General features: G+C 47.8%; 1 protein-coding gene across 1 annotated transcript in view; it reads left to right on the top strand.

Moving 5' to 3' along the window:
- LOC120836340 (medium-chain acyl-CoA ligase ACSF2, mitochondrial) overlaps positions 1–13,856 on the top strand; it is a 56,944-nt gene extending 43,088 nt beyond the window's left edge. The window contains exons 12-14 of the mRNA XM_040222086.2: positions 6,460–6,601; positions 11,066–11,176; positions 13,684–13,856. Of these exons, the coding sequence (XP_040078020.2) occupies positions 6,460–6,601; positions 11,066–11,176; positions 13,684–13,803 (373 nt within the window). The 3' untranslated portion in view covers positions 13,804–13,856. The remainder of the gene's footprint in view (positions 1–6,459; positions 6,602–11,065; positions 11,177–13,683) is intronic.
- The last annotated feature ends 4,883 nt before the right edge of the window (positions 13,857–18,739 follow it).

Consider the following 18,739-nt stretch of genomic DNA (forward strand, 5'->3'; position numbering starts at 1 on the left):
GGTACCGGTTGTTGCTTGTGGTCTCGTGAAACGACAGCCCCGGCAGCTTCTTGCCCACAGCTTCCACGACAAATGCCAAAGACAGTACCAAGAGTGCAAAAACAGGGAAGGCAGTGGATGGAGTATCAATTGAAAATAACTTTTCATTCCTCGTCATACTCAGGACACACAAAGACCACGTGTGTAAGAGCCTCTTGAACCCCGCGGTTTTCGCACTACGGGCCACTGACATGTCGAGTGCTCGCACAGTAAGCTCGTAGGCGGTGCATCAAGGATGCTTCCTATCTTGGTAGATTTCTAGGTATCTGACACGGAGGTCGTCCGTCGGCAACCCCCGGAATATGTACCTCAGTCCAGCCTTCGTAATCGCTATACAGGCGTTTTTGCGCAAGAAGGCAAGCAACTGCCTCAGAAGCGGTAGCCTTACTTCGCATAGAAAGAAGTGTTTCGCTTATGTTCAGCTAGTGGTCGGCGTAAACGTGGCTAAGCGGGAGGAAGAATGTTTCCGGGCGGCCCGATAAAATCTTTGAGCAGACTGGCCAGGTGACCAAACTTTGAGTTTGAGCGACAACTGACGTTTGAAAGTAAAGTGTTGCCAGAAGAAACACTGTGAACACGTGCAAGACGGCGACTGACTCGCTCATCGCCACAACGAAGGACTGGTCAATCTTCTGCTGCGACTAACGATGCGACGTTGTTGGCGTAGCGTGGAAGTTCGACACATATTCTAAGTGTCCTACGGTGCAGTGTTTCCATTTCCCGTTGTTGTGCTGGTTTAATGTTAAGATGTCACGGAGTGTTGAGCATTCGCGAAGGAATGATGCCTCGGTAGAGCTGGAGGAGTGCGCGCTGTGGCGTTCCGCGGGTATGTTCCCGCAAGCACAGAGGAACACCGAGAAGGCTCCAGCACTTGATAATAATTTTCCTGACTTCCGGTTTCAACGACACTTGATCGTCCACCAGCAGTCCTTGATACCTGTATCTCTTAACTCGTTTGATTGGTGGGTCAGCGAGCTTCAGATGGAGCACCTTGTCGTGGCCGATGTAAGATTGATTGAACTGCGAAGGTTTATTCTAGAATAGCAATACAGGTAGGTGTGAGTCGTGTCGTTTCTGGTCGCGATCTGGTGGAGAGAGGGTCCGCACGCGGAAGCGGCGGGCAGAATCCAGGGTCACCCGGCGGCGACGGCGATGATGATGTCGGCGGTGGCGATGATGATGTTCTCCCGACACCTCCCCCCACTTTGGAAGAACAACACTCACACTTTCCCAAAGCGGTCAGCTGGACGACTCATACGCCCACTCCTTGCGACGGTAGGTGCCACGGTCGGTTGCAGGTGTCCTCTTGTTCGCCGTGTAGTGCGGGTCGTCGTCTGCACCACGTAGGAACGGGGCTGAGGACCTGGCCCTAGAATGTGGCCGTAAGAGGCTGCTCCAGTCAGAATTCTGACCGCAGTTTCAGGTGGAATGGTGTCCAGCTCACTTGTTCTGCAGCGCTCGTCATAGTGTTGCCGCATCTTCTCCCTGTATAAGGCATTTCTGGAGCGAAAGTCAGTGGTGTCCCAATGAGGTTGGAGATATACTGGTTTTACTGGCAAGTTTGTGCGCAGTCTTTGTCCCATGAATAGCTCCGCTGGCGCGTAACCTTCGATTCCCGGGGTCGAACGCTGGGCCAGCGGTGCCTTGTGAATGTCTGTCGATTTCCCAAGGAGTTGCTTAGCTGTTTGGACTGTCCTCTCGGCCTCCCCGTTGCTCTTAGGTAGTACGGGCTTGACGTTGATTGGGTCACTCCCCATTTCTTCAGAAACACTGCAAATTCGCGTGAGGCGAATTGCTGTCCGTTGTTTGTTCGGGGAATTTTCGGCGCTCCATATAGTGCAAACATTGGGTCGAGGACGGCGATGATGTCCCTGGTCGTCGTCCGCCTCAGGGGTTCCAGCTCGAAGAACCTTGAATAGTAATCGACAGTATTCAAGTTGTTACTGCCTTCGTGGACGAAAAGGTCCATGCCGACGACTTCCCATGGGTAATTTGGCAGTGGATTCGCCAAAAACGGAGGTTGACCTGGTTTCCGGTGTTCTAAACAAACAGGGCACTTCCGAACGAAGCTGTCGATGTGGAGCCCAATGCCTGGCCACCAGACTTATTCTCGTGCTCTCGAGCGGCATTTGGACACACCCTGGTGACCTGTGTGAAGAGTCTCCAGGATTTCGAAGTGTAGGGCTTCCGGTATGACGAGCTGATTGCCCTTGAACAACAGTCCGTCGAGTACGGCTAGTTTGCCGGCGACTTCGTAGAATTGGCGGACTCCTTGAGGAAGCGTCATTTTATTCGGCCATGTCCGGAGGGTGTCCTTGGTTGCCTTCTTCGTTACCGGGTCTGTTTGTAGCTCGTTTTTGATGCGATCGACCATTTCTTGGGAGGCTGAAGCTGTTACAGCGTGAGGAGCTCGTACTCTATGGGGCTGTGTTCCCTTGTACTAGAGGAACAGGCCGAATGCGCCTGGAACAGGCGCATTCGGAATAGCTGCATTCGTGGGTTCAGCTCGCCGAGTCGCTTTGTTGTCATCAGGAGAACCAGCGGTTTGTGGTCAGTCTCAATGTGAAACTGCAGTCCTAAGTTGTACATGGGGAAGTGATCACATGCCTATGTGATTGTGAGCGCTTCTTTCTCGATTTGAGCGTAGCGTCGCTCCGTCTCAGTGAGAGAGCGCGATGCATAGGCAATGGGCAGCCGCTTGCCGTAGGTCTCTTGTAGCATGACCGCACCAATTCCGTAAGATGATGCGTCCGGTGAGACTATGAAAGACTTCTTCGGCTTGTAGTGCGTCAGAACTGCCCCTTTGGCTAGAACTTTTTTCCCTGCTTCAAAGCTTCGCTGCTGGTCGGGTGCCGAGAGCCACGCAGCGTCGGCGCAGAGGAGATCCCGCATTGGCTTCGTTGTGTGTGCCAGGTGTTGCAAAAACTTGGCAAGGTGGTTTGCCATCCCCAAGAACGATCTCAGTTCTTTCACATCTGATGGTGGAGTGATCTGTGTGATCGCATCGACTTTTTCAGGATTAGGCTTCACCCCTTTGCCGGAAATGACGTGGCCTGGGAACTTGACCGCCTGCTGTAGGAAGGCGCACTTGTAGATGTTGAGTGTTATGCCGGCTTTGCTGAGTCGTTCGAAGACTTTAACTAGGTTCGCGTCGTGCTCAGCCCGTGTTTTTTCCCAGACGATTATATCGTCTTGCGAGCAAGCTTTGCCTTCCGCTCTCTCAAGGACTCTTAGCATTTCGCGCTGAAAAAACTCTAGTGCGGTCTAGATTCCGAAGGGAAGGCGCAAAACTTGAAGCGTCCGAAAGGCGTCAGAAATGTCGTCTATTTCTGCGATCCTTTGACAGGGGTGCTTGCCAATATCCAGCTCGAGCGTCGAGTTTGCTGAAGACTGTGCCACCGGAGAGCTTCGCCAGACATTCGTCTACGGTGGGCATGATTACCCGTTCTCGGACGAGGTATTTGTTGAGCTCGGTGTAGTCTACGCAAATGCGCAGTTCGCCATCTGCTTTTTCTGCGACTACCATCAGAGCGCACCACTTTGTGGCCTCGGTGACGCGCTCTATAACCTGGAGCTTTAGCACATTGGAAAGCTCATTCTTCACAGGTGGTAGCATCGCCAGTGGCACCCTTTTTGGGAACGTAAAAGCAAAGGGCTTCGGGTCTCGTCGAAGAGCCACCTTGTACTCGGCGTTCATCTGTCCAAGCCCTGAAGTCAGCTGAGGGTACTTGGCAAGTACTTCGGAGACGTCCTCTGTGCGGCTTGTCTCACCACTGACGTTGAGGAGCTGTGGGAGAACTCCGAGAGACCGGATGGCGGGCCTTCCGAAGAGAGCTTCTTGTAGACCTTCAACTACGAAAACATCCTCTTGAACCTGTTGACCACCCCATTCTATAGATGCTTGGAAGTGTCCAGCGGTCGAAAGCTTCTGATGACCAGGACCGAGAAGTTCCCTTTCTGGCTTTCGCAGAAGGCCCATCACTTCGCGATTGTAGTCGCGCGGCGCGATGGCAGTGACGGCGGCGCCCGTATCGACCTTGAATATGATCGAGATGCCGTTCACTGACGGGGTGATTCTCCAAGCGTCATGAGCTGAAGTGTCTTTAAGTTCGCCGGAGTACAGCTTTAAGTTCGCCGGAGTACAAGAGAGACCAGGTACTTCCACAGCAGCTCGCCTAGTTCGCCGCTGTGCGGCGAACTAGGCGAGCTGCTGTGGAAGTACCTGGTCTCTCTTGATGTTTCGAAGACAGGCAAACGGAAGCGTAGTGCCCTTGTTTTCCTCACGACCTGGATAATTGACCGGATGTCGGACAGGTCGTCTTGGTGCGAACCGAAGCACTGCCACACCATCTGCATGGCTGACGGACACCTTCGTTGCCTTTTTTCAGACGAGCCGTCGGCGCTGTTTTCATGCTCCAGTTTTTCTTTTCGCGTGCGGAGCTCAGTTCGTCGACGGCGGCGCCGTGTTGACCTTGCGTACCTCGCATTTCTTTGTACTGTTGCTTGACTGCCTCTGAGTTTCGCGCGGCAGCCACCGCGGTCTCGAGGGTAAGCGCGGAGTCGAGTTGCAGTTTCCCGCTGAGAGCCGTATCGAGGAGGCCTACCACGACTCCGTTCCGGATAAGCTCGTCTTTAAAGGCGCCATATTGGCGTCTTGAAGAGGTCGGTAACGAAACTTTCGACTGTCTCGTTACTTTCTTGCTTTCGGCGGTTGAACGTAGCACGTTCGTATATGATGTTTCGCCGTGGAATAAAATAATTTTCAAAAGCATTCTTCAGGCAGTCGTAGTCGAGCTTTTGTTCGTCACTCAGCTTTAGAGAGGCTAGAACGTCCTCCGCTTCGCGTCCCATGGCGTACAGGAGAGTATTTACCTGAGCAGCGCCGTCTTGCTTGCTGAGTCCCAAGATGACTCGGTAGCGATCCCATCGCGCAATCCAGGGCTGCCAGCCGTCTGGACGGCGGAAGTCGAGATTCTCTGCGAGAGCGACGACAAATGGGTTGAAGGCTGGCGTTGGATCCGTTGCCTTTGGTTGCTGCTCAGACTGGACCATGGCATCAATTTGAATGAATGGAGAACTGTAGCTATTAAATTGCTACACTAGGACCGCTGCCACCCTGTCGTGGTCAATATAAGATTGATTGAACTGCGTAGGTTTAATCTAGCATAGCAATACAGGTAGGTGTGAGCCGTGCCGTGTCTGGTCGCGATGTGGTGGAGAGAGGGTCCGCGCGCGGAAGCGGCGGGCAGAGTCGAGGGTCACCCGGCGGCGGTGGCGATGACCATGGTCTCCCGAGCCCTTCCCTGAGGGTCCTCATGCGCAAGTCGCTCAAGCCTGCAAGGACCTGATGATCTTTTTAGTAGTAGCTGGACTCAGAACGCGTGTGAACAATTACCTAGTGACGAGCACAACATTGTTCATTCCTCACTCCCTACTTCGTTTTTTAGCAAACCCAATTAATTTTTACATGTACCATCTGCCCCTTTAACCGTCATCGGTTCTCCCATCTCCGAAAACCGTGTAGCCAATCGCCCCCTAGAGGAGGCCCACATCTCTCCCGGCATCCCCCTTTCTCTGTACCTCAACACTTCAACTCCACTCATTTATGCATTAACGCACAAGAGAAACTTAATCAAGTCGTTCACGTCGTTTGCATTTTCTGCCTTGCATAGTGAAACGACGCACCCTTGTGGTGAGAGCTGGCAACCGGCGATTGGACAGGCATTATATGGTGCGACGATCTATCTCTTCCAAAGGCCCGAGAATCGGCCAGGCGAACAGAAAACGTCTGTAAGAAGCTGGCCAATTACACACCGAACAACCCTGGGCGTGTTGGGCCCCTTGGGGTGAATCAGAGTAGCGATGTGGGCGAGTTGGTTCATGCTTAGAAATCGTGGAAACAGCGCGCAAACGACAAGGACGGGAGGAAAAGGAGTACACAGGACGAGCGCTGAACGCTCGTCCTGTGTACTCCTTTTCCTCCCGTCCTTGTCGTTTGCGCGCTGTTTCCATTATTCCCTTGGGGTGGTGGGATTTACTAACAACCGATGTGAGGTATCTAACGACCGATCAATTAACAGAGCACATTGGCCGCATGGGCTTCGAGCATATGGGCGCATTTGATGCTCTTAAAACACAAACACATTAAGATGCTTCTACGTGGAACGGAACCTACTGCCACTTGCCGGCAATATCCTTGTCTGGGAACGCTATCAGCTGGTGGTAGGAGCTAATAAGATATTTTTGTTCTACGTGTGACTAAAGCCTGCGGTTTTGTCGTTCATCCAACATCCAGAACACAGGACGCTGAACACCAGATGCTTGGTTAAATGTAACCTTAAAATTCACGGTAATATTAGTCGGCTTAGGTACGTACGTTTCCTCTCATTCAACCTATTTTTTTCCACCTTTGCGACTTAGGGACGAGGCCACGATGAGCAAAGATGGGCGGATCACCATCCGGGGCCGCATCAAGGATCTGATTATTCGAGGAGGAGAGAACATCTACCCGCCGGAGATCGAGAGTCTTCTCTACACACATTCAGATGTGCTGGAGGTGCAGGTGTGTTACTCTACTTAAGCTAGCCCGCTGACTGACGGGAGGCCATAGATTCTTTTTATTTAGTCAAAGCTTCTTGGCTGTAGACGCGTTTACGCGACAAATTTGCACCTCCCTAAAGGGACTTGTGCTGCCTCGCTGTCTCGTTGACAAATATTTGAATTGGAGTTCGTGGGCAATGAGTGCCGACAAGATGGAAGCTTGGAGTCATCGGATCACGTGCTCAAGCACGGCACAACCACGGGATTAGTCATTTCGCGCGTTCGAGTTGAGAATTGAAGCTGAGGAAGAAGCTGAAATTCATTTCATCGTCCTTTTAATACCCTAGATACACTAGTCCTCTCAACTATCATTTAGCCAAAGATCGTTGGCATCTCCCAACTCGTTGAGCTCAACTAAGTTTTACGGTGTTACACGGCACATAGGCATAACAACCCCAGATCAGATGCGCATCAAGGGACACAGCTGAAACCGAAACGATACGAATACCTAAGTCACATTACCTTTTTAAAAATTGATGCACACGTTTTATTTAAAATCAACCTTTAGATCAATATATCAATAACTTCTTATTTGTTTTTAGAGCAAAGAAACTATAATCAGACGTTTCGCAGGAATTATTTTAAATGTGAAAGCATTTCTTTCGGCACCACGAGGTCGGCAGGCCCTTGGAATGTGGCTGCGCCAGTTCGCGTGTTAAGTGAGCAATTTATCCAGTGAAGTATAATTTCTAGCCTTTACTAACACGATTGCAAGTCGATGTAGGGTTATAAATTTTTAGCTAAGCGTGCAATCCCCACAGCCCTAAACACCCGTGTTAATGAATTTGTAAATCAAGTAAAAACGCGCCATATGCACGAACGCTGAGGCTATGTTCCAAACCTTACCCGAGGAACCTGTTTCCCACGTCAGCGGGTCATACCACGTGATATCGCGAATAAACGATCGGTAACTCGATTTTGGAACGGCCGGGATAATCACCTGGGTACTACGCGAATTGGCATTGTCTTGGGCTACGGAAAAAGAACAAAAAAACACAGCAGCCATTGCTGAAAATAGCAGACGATATGTTTGGATCATAGAGAAAGAACTCGAAAAGACGATAATATTAATGACGACGCAGTGTTTTCTGAGGTCGAGCTTCTTTTGCTAACCTTAATTGTTGGTTGTATATTGAGATCAAAATTACTTACTCCTTTCAGTTAGACATTAAAAAAAATGTTTTTATTAATCGGCGCGATCGCTGGAAATCTAGTCCAGGTGCCTTAAACGCATATGTTAAACGCCTCGTAATAGACTACTTCCATAAAGCCCTGCATGCAACACGGCGCGCGTTGCACTCTGGGAACTAGTTGGCCAGGGAGGAGTGTGGCATGGTTTCGGTTTCGATCGACACGTCGACAAGAGAGTATACAGAGATTGTGGAATATTAACGTTATCTCATGTGTTCTGGTCCCGAGAGCGTCATTTGTGGTCTCTAAACTGACCCAAATGGCAAGACCTCGAAGCTTTAGCACAAGCCTAAGACGTATAGCTTGTCTTAACACATGCTTGTTGTATTTTTGTACTTGAACCTTTCTGTCAGCGTTTCGAGGTATGTGGACGAGCCAGTGCTGGGAATTAGGTAGAGAGCATTTCGGGAACCTTTTCAATAATTTTATTTGACATAAACTAAAAGTGTTTTGTGGTAGTTGAAGAAGAATGCGAGAGTCGCGCGCCCAAGTTGTTTACGAATCAATAAGCTGTAGCAACCAATAAGTATGCATACATCGAGCTCGCGCCTTCACATTAGTGTTGTTGATCGGGAAATTTGTTTGTTTCGTGCGTCCCTAGACAAAATATTACTTTTTGCGATTATAGTTTTTCTTAATACGCCTGAGTACGCGAGGAAAAACTCGGAGGCGCCATTGAAAAGCTCAATTTTAACACACTTCTTATCTCTTATCTGTACTGTCCCGCAGCCCTGCACGAAGTGAAGTCCCCACCCGCTTGCATTCCACTAACATTCAACATCGGGTATGCGCATAAAGTTATCCTGCACCATTCACATATACAAACCGTTTTAAGAGAGCAAAAGTCGAGCATCTGTGTGAAGAATGTCGCACAGTTCGCCGGAAGTGCGGCGGACGGGCATGAACCCCTATCGGTGCGCCAAACGGACAAAATTGTTCAAAGCGCAAAAAGGCTTAGCGTGGAATAGGGGACGCTTGTTAGGGACTCCGTTGCAGCTAGCCTATCTCAGCGTTTGGGAAAACTTAATCTTTTACCAGCATAAAATCTTTCATCAGCCCCCCCCCCCCCCCCCCCCCCGTGCCCGGGCCATGATCCTTAGCGAGACGCTGTTTACGTGCTACGTAACGAGCTTCTTGTAGTGGCATGTAAACAAAATAACGCCCTTTTGCCTTCATTGACAAAATACATGGGAAATTGAATTCCAGCGTGCCTTTCGTTAGCTTCAATCTCCAGTTCTGGCTAGAAGTTAAAGCCCCCCCCCCCCCCCTTGACGCAGAAAACTTCTCAGCCTGCTCCCCCCCCCCCCCCCCCCCCCCCACACACACACACCCGGAAAATGGAAAGACTACGGCGCTGGTGGGAGATATATGATGACACGAAGAAGACATCATAGCAACTTTTGTGCGGTAGTGAGGTCGAATTTATTGCGTTTCCTTAGAAGCTCATGCGTCAACGCTGGACTCAACATTGATACTCCTGTGAGGATGCGGCTTGCTTTTCGCCTGATGAAGTAACAAGCAGCGGACGTTTGGCAAACAAAATACTTGTAAGGCTCAAGGTCACCGAATTTTAGTCGTAGTTCACTGGTACTAGACGGGATTATTAAAATTGAACTCAAAGATGCACTCGTGGGGTGAGGTGACTAAGCCACGCCTTACTACATTTGCATAGGCACTCATAATAACCGGTGTTTCAAGAACCAAGGAAAGTGCCCCGGTCTTCGTTTTGTGTCGCTCGAGAATGAGTGTATTGTACGTTCGTAAGCAGTCAGATAATCGAAAACGCAAGCAGCTCGTTCGGTTGCGGCGTGTTAGCATGACTGCTTGATCGAAACCGAAACTGAGTGGCCAACTAGTTCCCAAAGTGCACTGCGCGATATTTCGCCGCAATGGGGCGGGTCGGTTTTGGAAGAAGTCCATTTGCACCGATTAGGTTTTGCAGAAACTGCTTCTACACGGTGTAGCGGTGCAACTCAGGGGGCTTTCTCAACAGAGATATGTAACGTACGTTCGCTTGGACGCGAATATGATTACAAAATGAAGAAGAAAACTTCCAAACCGCTATAAGCAATTTCTTGGGGAGGGGTTGTTGACTGTTCATATACACGAAATCTTCGAAGCCTTCACCGCTTCACAAGTGTTATCCTCTTATTACACACACTCTGGGGGAACCAAAAAATACTTCCATATCATTCAGGCGGTTCGGAGTTTTTCAACTTCGAACGTGAAAATACAGCATTTCCTCCAACGCCGAGGATGCGGAGAAGCTTTTACTCTCGCACTCTGATAATAACAACTGGCATACCTACCCGGGGAAGGTGCACGGTCTGGATGCAATGCAGTCAATTGCTGCGTTGAAAGCAGCAAATCGCAATAACCACACATAAATGGCTGCACCTCAATATTTGTAATTTTCAACGTCCGCCGCCAAAGCCAACGGAGCAAGCGAGCTCTGACGGCTGTCGGCGCAGAAAGCAGACGACAAACAGATCACGGGACGTATTTACTCGATTTGATCCGGCGCTACCCCCCGATCGAGGAGGGTAGCGTGAGTAATGACTCCGCAGTAAACAACCCGCTTTTGGAATGCGAGCTCTTACGTCATCGAGTAAGCGCGAGTAAGTTTCGAAACACCATGGTACGAAACCTTTACTACGGAGTCGGATCGAGTAAATTTTGGAACACAGCCGGAGTGACTGCGCCAACTACGTCATCAAGTTTTCCGAAGAAGAGATTGAAAGAAAACGCTCGTTTTTCTCCTTGAAATTACACCGCAATTAACAAAGGAGTTTCTTGGTCATTGACATTGCGTGCGAGTGTACTTGGGTCCCCCCATAATGCCAGTAAGCTCGTGTAAAGTGAAAAACATTCCGGGGGAATATTGTTGCACGACCCTGCCAGATTCGAATATATCCGTACGAGTTATAGTCACTGCCAGAATGAAAAAGGCAGGGCGTGTCCTTCGAACGCCCGGCCTCCATCACGCGCTCTGTGCCTTCCGCCGTGCTTTGGTTACGTCAGGGTACTGGAGGTGCACGATATGCCAAAGCATTGTCGAAGTTGGGAAGCTCGCGCTGGAGGCGGGACAAGGGAAGCTCCTCTCTGCCGTTCTCGCTTTGGCAGTGCCTGTTGAACAACGCAGATGGCCTGATGAGTTCGAGCTGAATCCACAGGTCGGATGTAGAGTTCATACGGGATACGAACTTATTGTCCGTCTCTGGTCTCGACCACGCAGGTTGTGGGAGTCCCAGACTCGAGACTGGGAGAGGAGATCTGCGCCTGGATTATACTAAAACCTGGGAAATCTCTAAGCGAGGAAGACGTCAAAGGCTTCTGCAAGGGCAAGGTATGCGATATAATCAAGTTACTCGAATAATGAGCATCTGTTGTTTTCGGCTTGCTTTGGAACTTTAATTCGGAAGCCAGACGGTCGAGCGGTGATAGTCGTGTTTTAGGCTAATATAAGCATATTTTAGTGACTTTACCCAAGACTGTTTTTTTTTTACGAGACCGGAGTCTCGGGTAACGTCATCTTGCTGAACCTTCACCAACTTGCTTGCACCCTGATTTTTTATTTTTTTTTGCAAGCATACATTTTATTTTTTATAGTCAACTGGTAACAAACCGGAACAATTACATTCACCCGACAATTCCCATTCGGCTTCGGGTTCTTCACTTCAGCGTGGCCTGCAGATGTCCCAGTTTCACAACCAACGGAATCGGTATCCAAGCGAGACAATGGGCCAGTATATAGCTTCTCCATTAGTGAACACCTTTCCTGCAGCCTTCTATTTTTGTTATCATGCAGACTTCTGCGCTTTCTTTTCTCTATCACGCACCTGTCGCTAAACGTTCCCTCTCAATTTCTTTTAAGGCTGGTTCAAACTCGTGCGATTAGCTACGACCGTGTGTCTCCGGCGTCAATTTTAACGTTTTCCACTAGACATACTTTCTAAGAGATCACAAGGAACTCAGCATAGGACAGTACATGAATTTCGCGAAAAACCTTTTTATATAATTTTAATTATAGAATTATGATATGACCGAAACCGAAACTAACCTGCTAGTTTAGTTGTTCGTCGTCTTGTTGTGCCGTCAGATGTTGCATAAACATCAGCACATGGGCAGGTTGAGTCTGTTTCGCCCAGCTCCAGAAGCAATTAGAAGGCCCTCGCGATCGTCAGTGGGAAATAATAGACTACTGTTCATCAGTCTCGTCTGAGTCATGCAACGACCAGCAAACACTTCAAGATTTTCACCACGAGATTGCAGACGATTCGCTGTTCGCAATCGATCCGCCTGCATCGCTTCCAAGCGGACAACACGTGGCGGCTGCATTCGCGTTCCGCCGACATATGGACTTAGATATGCCGCCTCAGAATCAGAATGCCATGGAAGGTTTTGTTTGCTAGCACGACGCAAACGCTATTGGCGGTGAGATGTTTTGGTGGCGCCCCCCTACGTTTCCTTCTCGTCTCGTTACGTTACCTTGTGAACAAGTTCGATGGTGCTTCTAATTAGCATGGTGGAAGCCTGAAATCATCGCGGTCTTAAACACCGGCATAATTGAACTTCTTCCATCACTTTTATTTCCGTCGATGAGAAATCCTTTTCTGACGTCATAGTCAGCCTTTGGCCAATGGAGGCAGGCCGACCACGACGACGCTTTAAATTGCGCACGTCACCAATAGAGCCAGCGTTGTCGTCGATTGCTCGGATCCCCTTCTGTCGCAGAAGCTTCTCAGTCAAAATCAGCTAGATGTCACCCCGCTGCATTTCCTCGTGGTGTTATTGCACCCCACAGCAGATCACCAATTTCTCCACCCTCCATTGCCTGCCTCAAATAGTCTAAACCAGGCACAGTTCGCAAAACCACGAATGTTCATTACCTACTACAAAGCACAACGTCGTGAAGGAGGGAGCGTCGTCTGGTCTCAAATAAAACTATTGACGTCACGAGCGCCCCTGGTCGTTGTTGGCAGTGGAGCCAGTTGCCAGTGATACGGAAGTGTGCGCGTAAACTTCAAGATTGATTTTCTCGGAAGAAATTATTATTTTGGTCAGGCATTTCGTAGGTATACTCAGGTGCTGATATTTAATCCACTGAGAAAATTTTATAACAATTTATTACCATTCATATTTCGCCATAGATCTCTTGGAATCTTTTATGGCGAGAGGAGGCGAAACTTGCAGTTTCGTTTATATATTTTTCCTTGCTTCAATTTTTTTTTTAGCGCTTGAAGAACGTTATAAACGAACATTTCTTATAGACAGTATGCACATTTGTTCACGCAAATACTTCAAATCCTTCGCTCTACTCACATGCTGTTCCAGGGTCACCTCATAGATGGCACCAGCGTGCCAGTGTGTTTTCGGTCATATGCAAGTGTGTGAACGGGTTTTTACCAATTCCTAGCGCCACAGACGAAAGGGCCACTGACTGGATGCGAAGGGTGGTGAGGGGTTTCAACTGTCCCGCCATGAGCGCAAGCTTCGTACCTTCAGCAGTGCTTCGGCGTTTCGCGAGTGCTCACGTGCTTCCAAAGCACGTCGGCAGGCGACGAGCGAGTGTTCGAGGTCGGACCTCCCAATGAGACACCCTATCCTGTCGGCGACTAGTGTGAAAATTATAGACATTCCCACCTAGTGACACAAGAGAATACTCTGCACTATTACTTATTAGGTCTAAATACTTTAGACCTAATAAGTTCTAAAGTATTTAGACCTTATTAGAAGAAATTATTATTTGGTAAATATGGTGACAAAACGTGTTCATTGCAATCTGGTTCGTATAGCGTACATTTTATTTTGGCATAACATCACGTTTAACAAACTTGTTTTCTTTTCTCTCAGATCAGCTATTTCAAGATTCCGAGATACGTGCTCTTTGCGGAATCTTTCCCGAAGACGGTGTCCGGAAAGATACAGAAGCACAAGTTGCGGGATGAAAGCAAGAAGGTTTTGAATCTCTAAAGAAGGAATATAATTCATATTCCTTCGTATATTATTAAACATATTAAAAAAAAGAAGGCCTTGTATTCTGTCGCTGATGGCTAACACATAAGTAAATGGTGCTTTTACAATTTGAACCCTTCTTAGGTTCATATGAAAACTCGACGAAATGGAGCGTGCTGGTAAGCTACAGAAATAAAACGAAATCAACAACGAACAGAAAAAGACGACGTTTTGTCTTGTCTTTGTCCATTGTGTTTTTTCTAGTCAATCATGATCCTCACATTTGCCCAATATATGTGCTACGGTGGCAGTGGGACACGCGGTGGCCATAGAATAATCTACCGAGCGTTAAACTGAGTGCAGGCAATATACAGAGTGCCTTCATACTCGCGCGTTTTCCCTTGAGTAGTGGCATCTTGGCCATTTTTCCACCCAAACGTTTTTTTAGCTCTTGAAGTGCGCGCAATACGGTGATCCAGCTCCGGGGCGTAACCTCGGCCCTCGACTGACGCTTTAGACGTCAATCGTCAGTCGCGCATTGAGTGCGGCAGCGCGCCACGCCGTGGCCCACTCGTTGCAACAATGAATGTCTTCACCTTGAGACAGACAGACCTGTAAGCAACCTAACCATATGAAAAAGGAGCGCCTATTTATAGTGTATTTGTGATCCATTATGGAGCTTTCGCCTTATTCGAGCATTTTTGTACTGACTGTCTCGCCCGACAGACATTGGTCTCGGCAAAGTGGGAGTCGTATGTCTTAGATATTATCACGCACTGCCAGTCCAGTACAAACCCTTCACGTAGCGCCTTCGATAAATACCGCTCACTTATCTGGATGGCTAAGTTCATTGCTTTAGGGACGAGACCTCCGTACTCGTGGCTGGCAATTATTTTTCCGCAATCTCGCGGCCGTCTTCTTTTTTTTTTTTCGTGGCACCGAGAGCAAAAAGCAATCCATTGAATGTACGAATTAATTCTCCTAATACCCCAAGCAGCACCAGAAAGTGAATTTCGATCGGCCGACGGTTGGCCAGTGTCTGGACAGCTTGGCCACTTTAAGTGCTTGGCCACCGGAGACATAAACAAGGCCGGCAAGAGTCCGGCCACAAACTAGCTGTTTTTAGCTTGTCCGCCGGAGACATAAACACTGCCGGCAAGCGCCTGGCCAGAAGTGATGATTTTCAGCTTGGCCGCCGGAGACATAAACACGGCCGGCAAGTGTTTGGCCAGCAGTGATGATTTTCAGCTTGGCCGCCGGGGACATAAACACGGCCGGCAAGTGTTTGGCCAGTAGTGCTGATTTTAAGCTTGGCCGCCAGAAACATAAACACGGCCGGCGAGTGTTTGGCCAGCAGTGCTGATTTTCAGCTTGGCCGCCGGAGACATAAACACGGCCGGCAAGTGTTTGGCCAGCAGCGATGATTTTCAGCTTGGCCGCCGGAAACATAAACACGGCCGGCAAGTGTTTGGTCAGCAGTGCTGATTTTAAGCTTGGCCGCCGGAAACATAAACACGGCCGGCGAGTGTTTGGCCAGCAGTGCTGATTTTCAGCTTGGCCGCCGGAGACATAAACACGGCCGGCAAGTGTTTGGCCAGCAGCGATGATTTTCAGCTTGGCCGCCGGAGACATAAACACGGCCGGCAAGTGTTCGGCCAGTAGTGCTGTTTTTAAGCTTGGCCGCCGGAAACATAAACATGGCCGGCAAGTGTTCGGCCAGAAGTGCTGATTTTCAACTTGGCCGCCGGGGACATAAACACGGCCAGCAAGTGTTCGGCCAAAAGTGCTGATTTTCAGTTTCGCCGCAGGGACACCCATAATCTAAACTTTTATCCCGTTGACGAAACTTTGGCATAACGACGGGCAGCGAGAGAAGCATCATGAGCGAGTGGTTGGCAGGATATTAGTGCGTGCATCGCGCGAACACTGTTAGCGCAAGCAAACGATCATCGTTTTATTCAGTTTTTTTTTCGTTAGACTTGAAAGGCTATTGTCTTAACTAGCACTGTCGTGTGATATGTTCATTTAGAACATTACCATAAGTGGGCAAATATTGTGCCCGTCGTTGTTCTATGAAAATAAAATACGAAAACAGCGCCCACGTCAACTTCGCGCTAACAATACCTCTCTGTCGCTGCGCGCACTCTTACGCGAACACCCCATCCGCGATTTTTCGGTTAATGCTCCACATATTTACTTCCCAACTGCACTCGAAGAAAAAAAAGTTGTAGTCGGGTGCATCGGGCGCACATGCTCCCCTTTCCTGGAAGACGCACCCTCCGTCACCCAGCCAGTGTACTTGTACACCGACCATAAGCCCCCTTCTCTACCTTAAAACCCTATAGGTGTATCAATGCACTCAGCTTAGTAAACCGCCACGCTAGCCACGCTTCCCGATCAGCTTGTGCTTGAATCGGATAAGATTGGATATTTCAGGCTTTGTGTTTTGGAAGAGCCTAAACAAGACGTCTATCATATATTGATTAAACTTAAACTAGGCTCAATAATGTTTTATATAGGTGCTAGGATACTGATTTCCTGAGCCAACGAAAGCTAACGGCTTCGGTTAAAACCGCAACGGAAACGTTCAAAATCGAACCACACGTAAAAGAAAAAGAAAATGAACATCTCGACCTAGATGTGCAGAACGCTGGTTTTGTTGTTAACAACGTGGTTGTTGGCGGGTGGTGGGCAACGCCGTGACGCTATCGACTATTGACGCTATCGTTGTGATTGAAGCCAGTGATGCTCGGCCGTACTACACAGTAAAAGTTTTGACACCTTTAAGGGTGTAAAATGGGTGTTGTAGCAACTTACGCCCTCTGCTACACCCTTTGAACACCCTAAAAACTAGGATTACAACCTCATAATTTTACCGAAAAGGGTGCTGTTTCGTGTTACTCCCTACACATAGTGAAGAATGTGGGAAGGGTGAAAAAGAGGGTGCTAAATAAATAATGTGAAATGGTTTTGGAAAGCTTATATATGGCTCTGTCCATAATGTACAGGTAAATTTCTGCTTGAAAGCAACAGTTGTTGGCAGCCTAGCTTTTTTTTATAATGTCAGTTGTAATTCATGCAAATAGCTGATAATAAAGTGCTCTTTTGCATACAATTTCTATGTTTGAAAACAAAATTTTATATATGAGTTCATATTTCATTTTCTTACAAATCACTCCATGCTCAGAAATTGGAAAGTAGGGTGAAATGGTCTATACTAGCATTTTTTACAAATATTTATTGATGGAAGTGTACAGTAAAAAAATCAGTTAGTCTCGAGTTTATATCTGGCAACATAAAATCAAAATATAGTGAAAATGTTCGACAAATATTAATGACATGCCGCTAGAACCTGTCACTTGACCATGTCAACCTGAGTAAAATATTAATTTGAGAATATGGTGACATGCGCAAAAACTCACACACATAAAGAGGCAAATCCCATAATAAACCAGCCCGGGACATACCATACAAAAATGGCCTATGGTCGTCTATGGAAAATTCAATTGCAGGCTATCACCCCCTGTAGCTTTGCATGGTCGGCCTTAGAAATTTATAGATACAGCTACAGCCAGCTATAGAAAAGTTTAGGGCCCTGTGTCTAAAGACTCAGGGCCATGTTTCAACAACAACAACAACAACAACAATAATAACAATAACAGCAACAACAACAACAACAATAATAATCAATCAATCAATCAATCAATCAATGTTTATTAAAGTGTCCAGGAACAACCAATCGGTCTTAGTGCTGGCACACTAAAAAAAAAATGAGCAAAAACACACACATACAAACACGCATACACACGAGTGCAGAAGGAGAACGTAGTTCTCCAGTCTGAGAATAAAAATATTAACAAGTATGAAAAACACTCAGATTAACAAGGGAAATCAAAAGCACAAAACAGAGACATCACCAGGTGTGAGAGCAAAAAGCAAATACTACATCAGCGCTTCAACTGATCAGCCCTATTCCTGCAAGAGGAAGATTTGAACAGCATTTCCGAACTTGCTCCCGCATGAGTTAAAAATATCAATTGTGTCAGAGTAGCGATTATAACACTCCGCCGATCTTTGGATCGGGTTTAGGTTGCTAAAATGTCGAGCTATATAAAAAGATGATTGGAGCCGTGTAGGCACACGTGGAACTCTGAGGCTCACTTGGGACAGAAGGCTGGGAGAGTTAATCGAGCCGTGCAGGGTCTTAAACAAAAACAACAAATCTGCCTTCACCCGACGCTGCTGGAGGCTCAACAAGTTGACAAGTTGCGAGTTACACACACCGTTCAGACAAGGATCACCATTCTCAAGGTAACGATATTTAAAGATAGAAATAAATTTGTTTTGGACTCGCTCGACAGATGAACTGTTAGTTTTGGAAATGCCGTTCCAAACAACCGAGGCGTACTCTAGCTGGGATCTAACTAAGGAACAATACAGCGTAAAAAAAGCGGACGGGCTTTTGAACTCCTTCGTTATGCGAGACACGGCACCTAACGTGCGCAAGGCCGATTGAACCACTTTGATGACGTGAGTGTCAAATCTCAAGGTTGAATCAAAGACAACTCCAAGGTCCCTCAGTTCACTTACACGTGACAGCAGTTCGCCATGATAACTATAATAATAATAATAATAATAATAATAATAATAATAATAATAATAATAATAATAATTTTATTGGCGATGGGGACAAGATTAAAGAAGTTCAATTAGCGGGACTGGACAAAGCCTGCATGGGCTTATGGGCCCAGACCCAGCATGCTAAGTTGTCTATTAAAATGTTTAGATTATCATTTGCTTGCAATACATGATTGCTTCCACATACGTATCTGCACACACATATACACGCACAAATGTCATTCTTGTTGCAGCGCTAAACCACAGTGAAGCAGTGCCAGGTCGTTGCCTCGGGAGTGATTGCAGTTTGAAGACAGGCCGGGAGACGCCCACACAG

Source organism: Ixodes scapularis, unplaced genomic scaffold, assembly GCF_016920785.2.
Source record: "Ixodes scapularis isolate PalLabHiFi unplaced genomic scaffold, ASM1692078v2 PGA_scaffold2__306_contigs__length_199485367, whole genome shotgun sequence".
NCBI lineage: Eukaryota > Metazoa > Arthropoda > Arachnida > Ixodida > Ixodidae > Ixodes > Ixodes scapularis.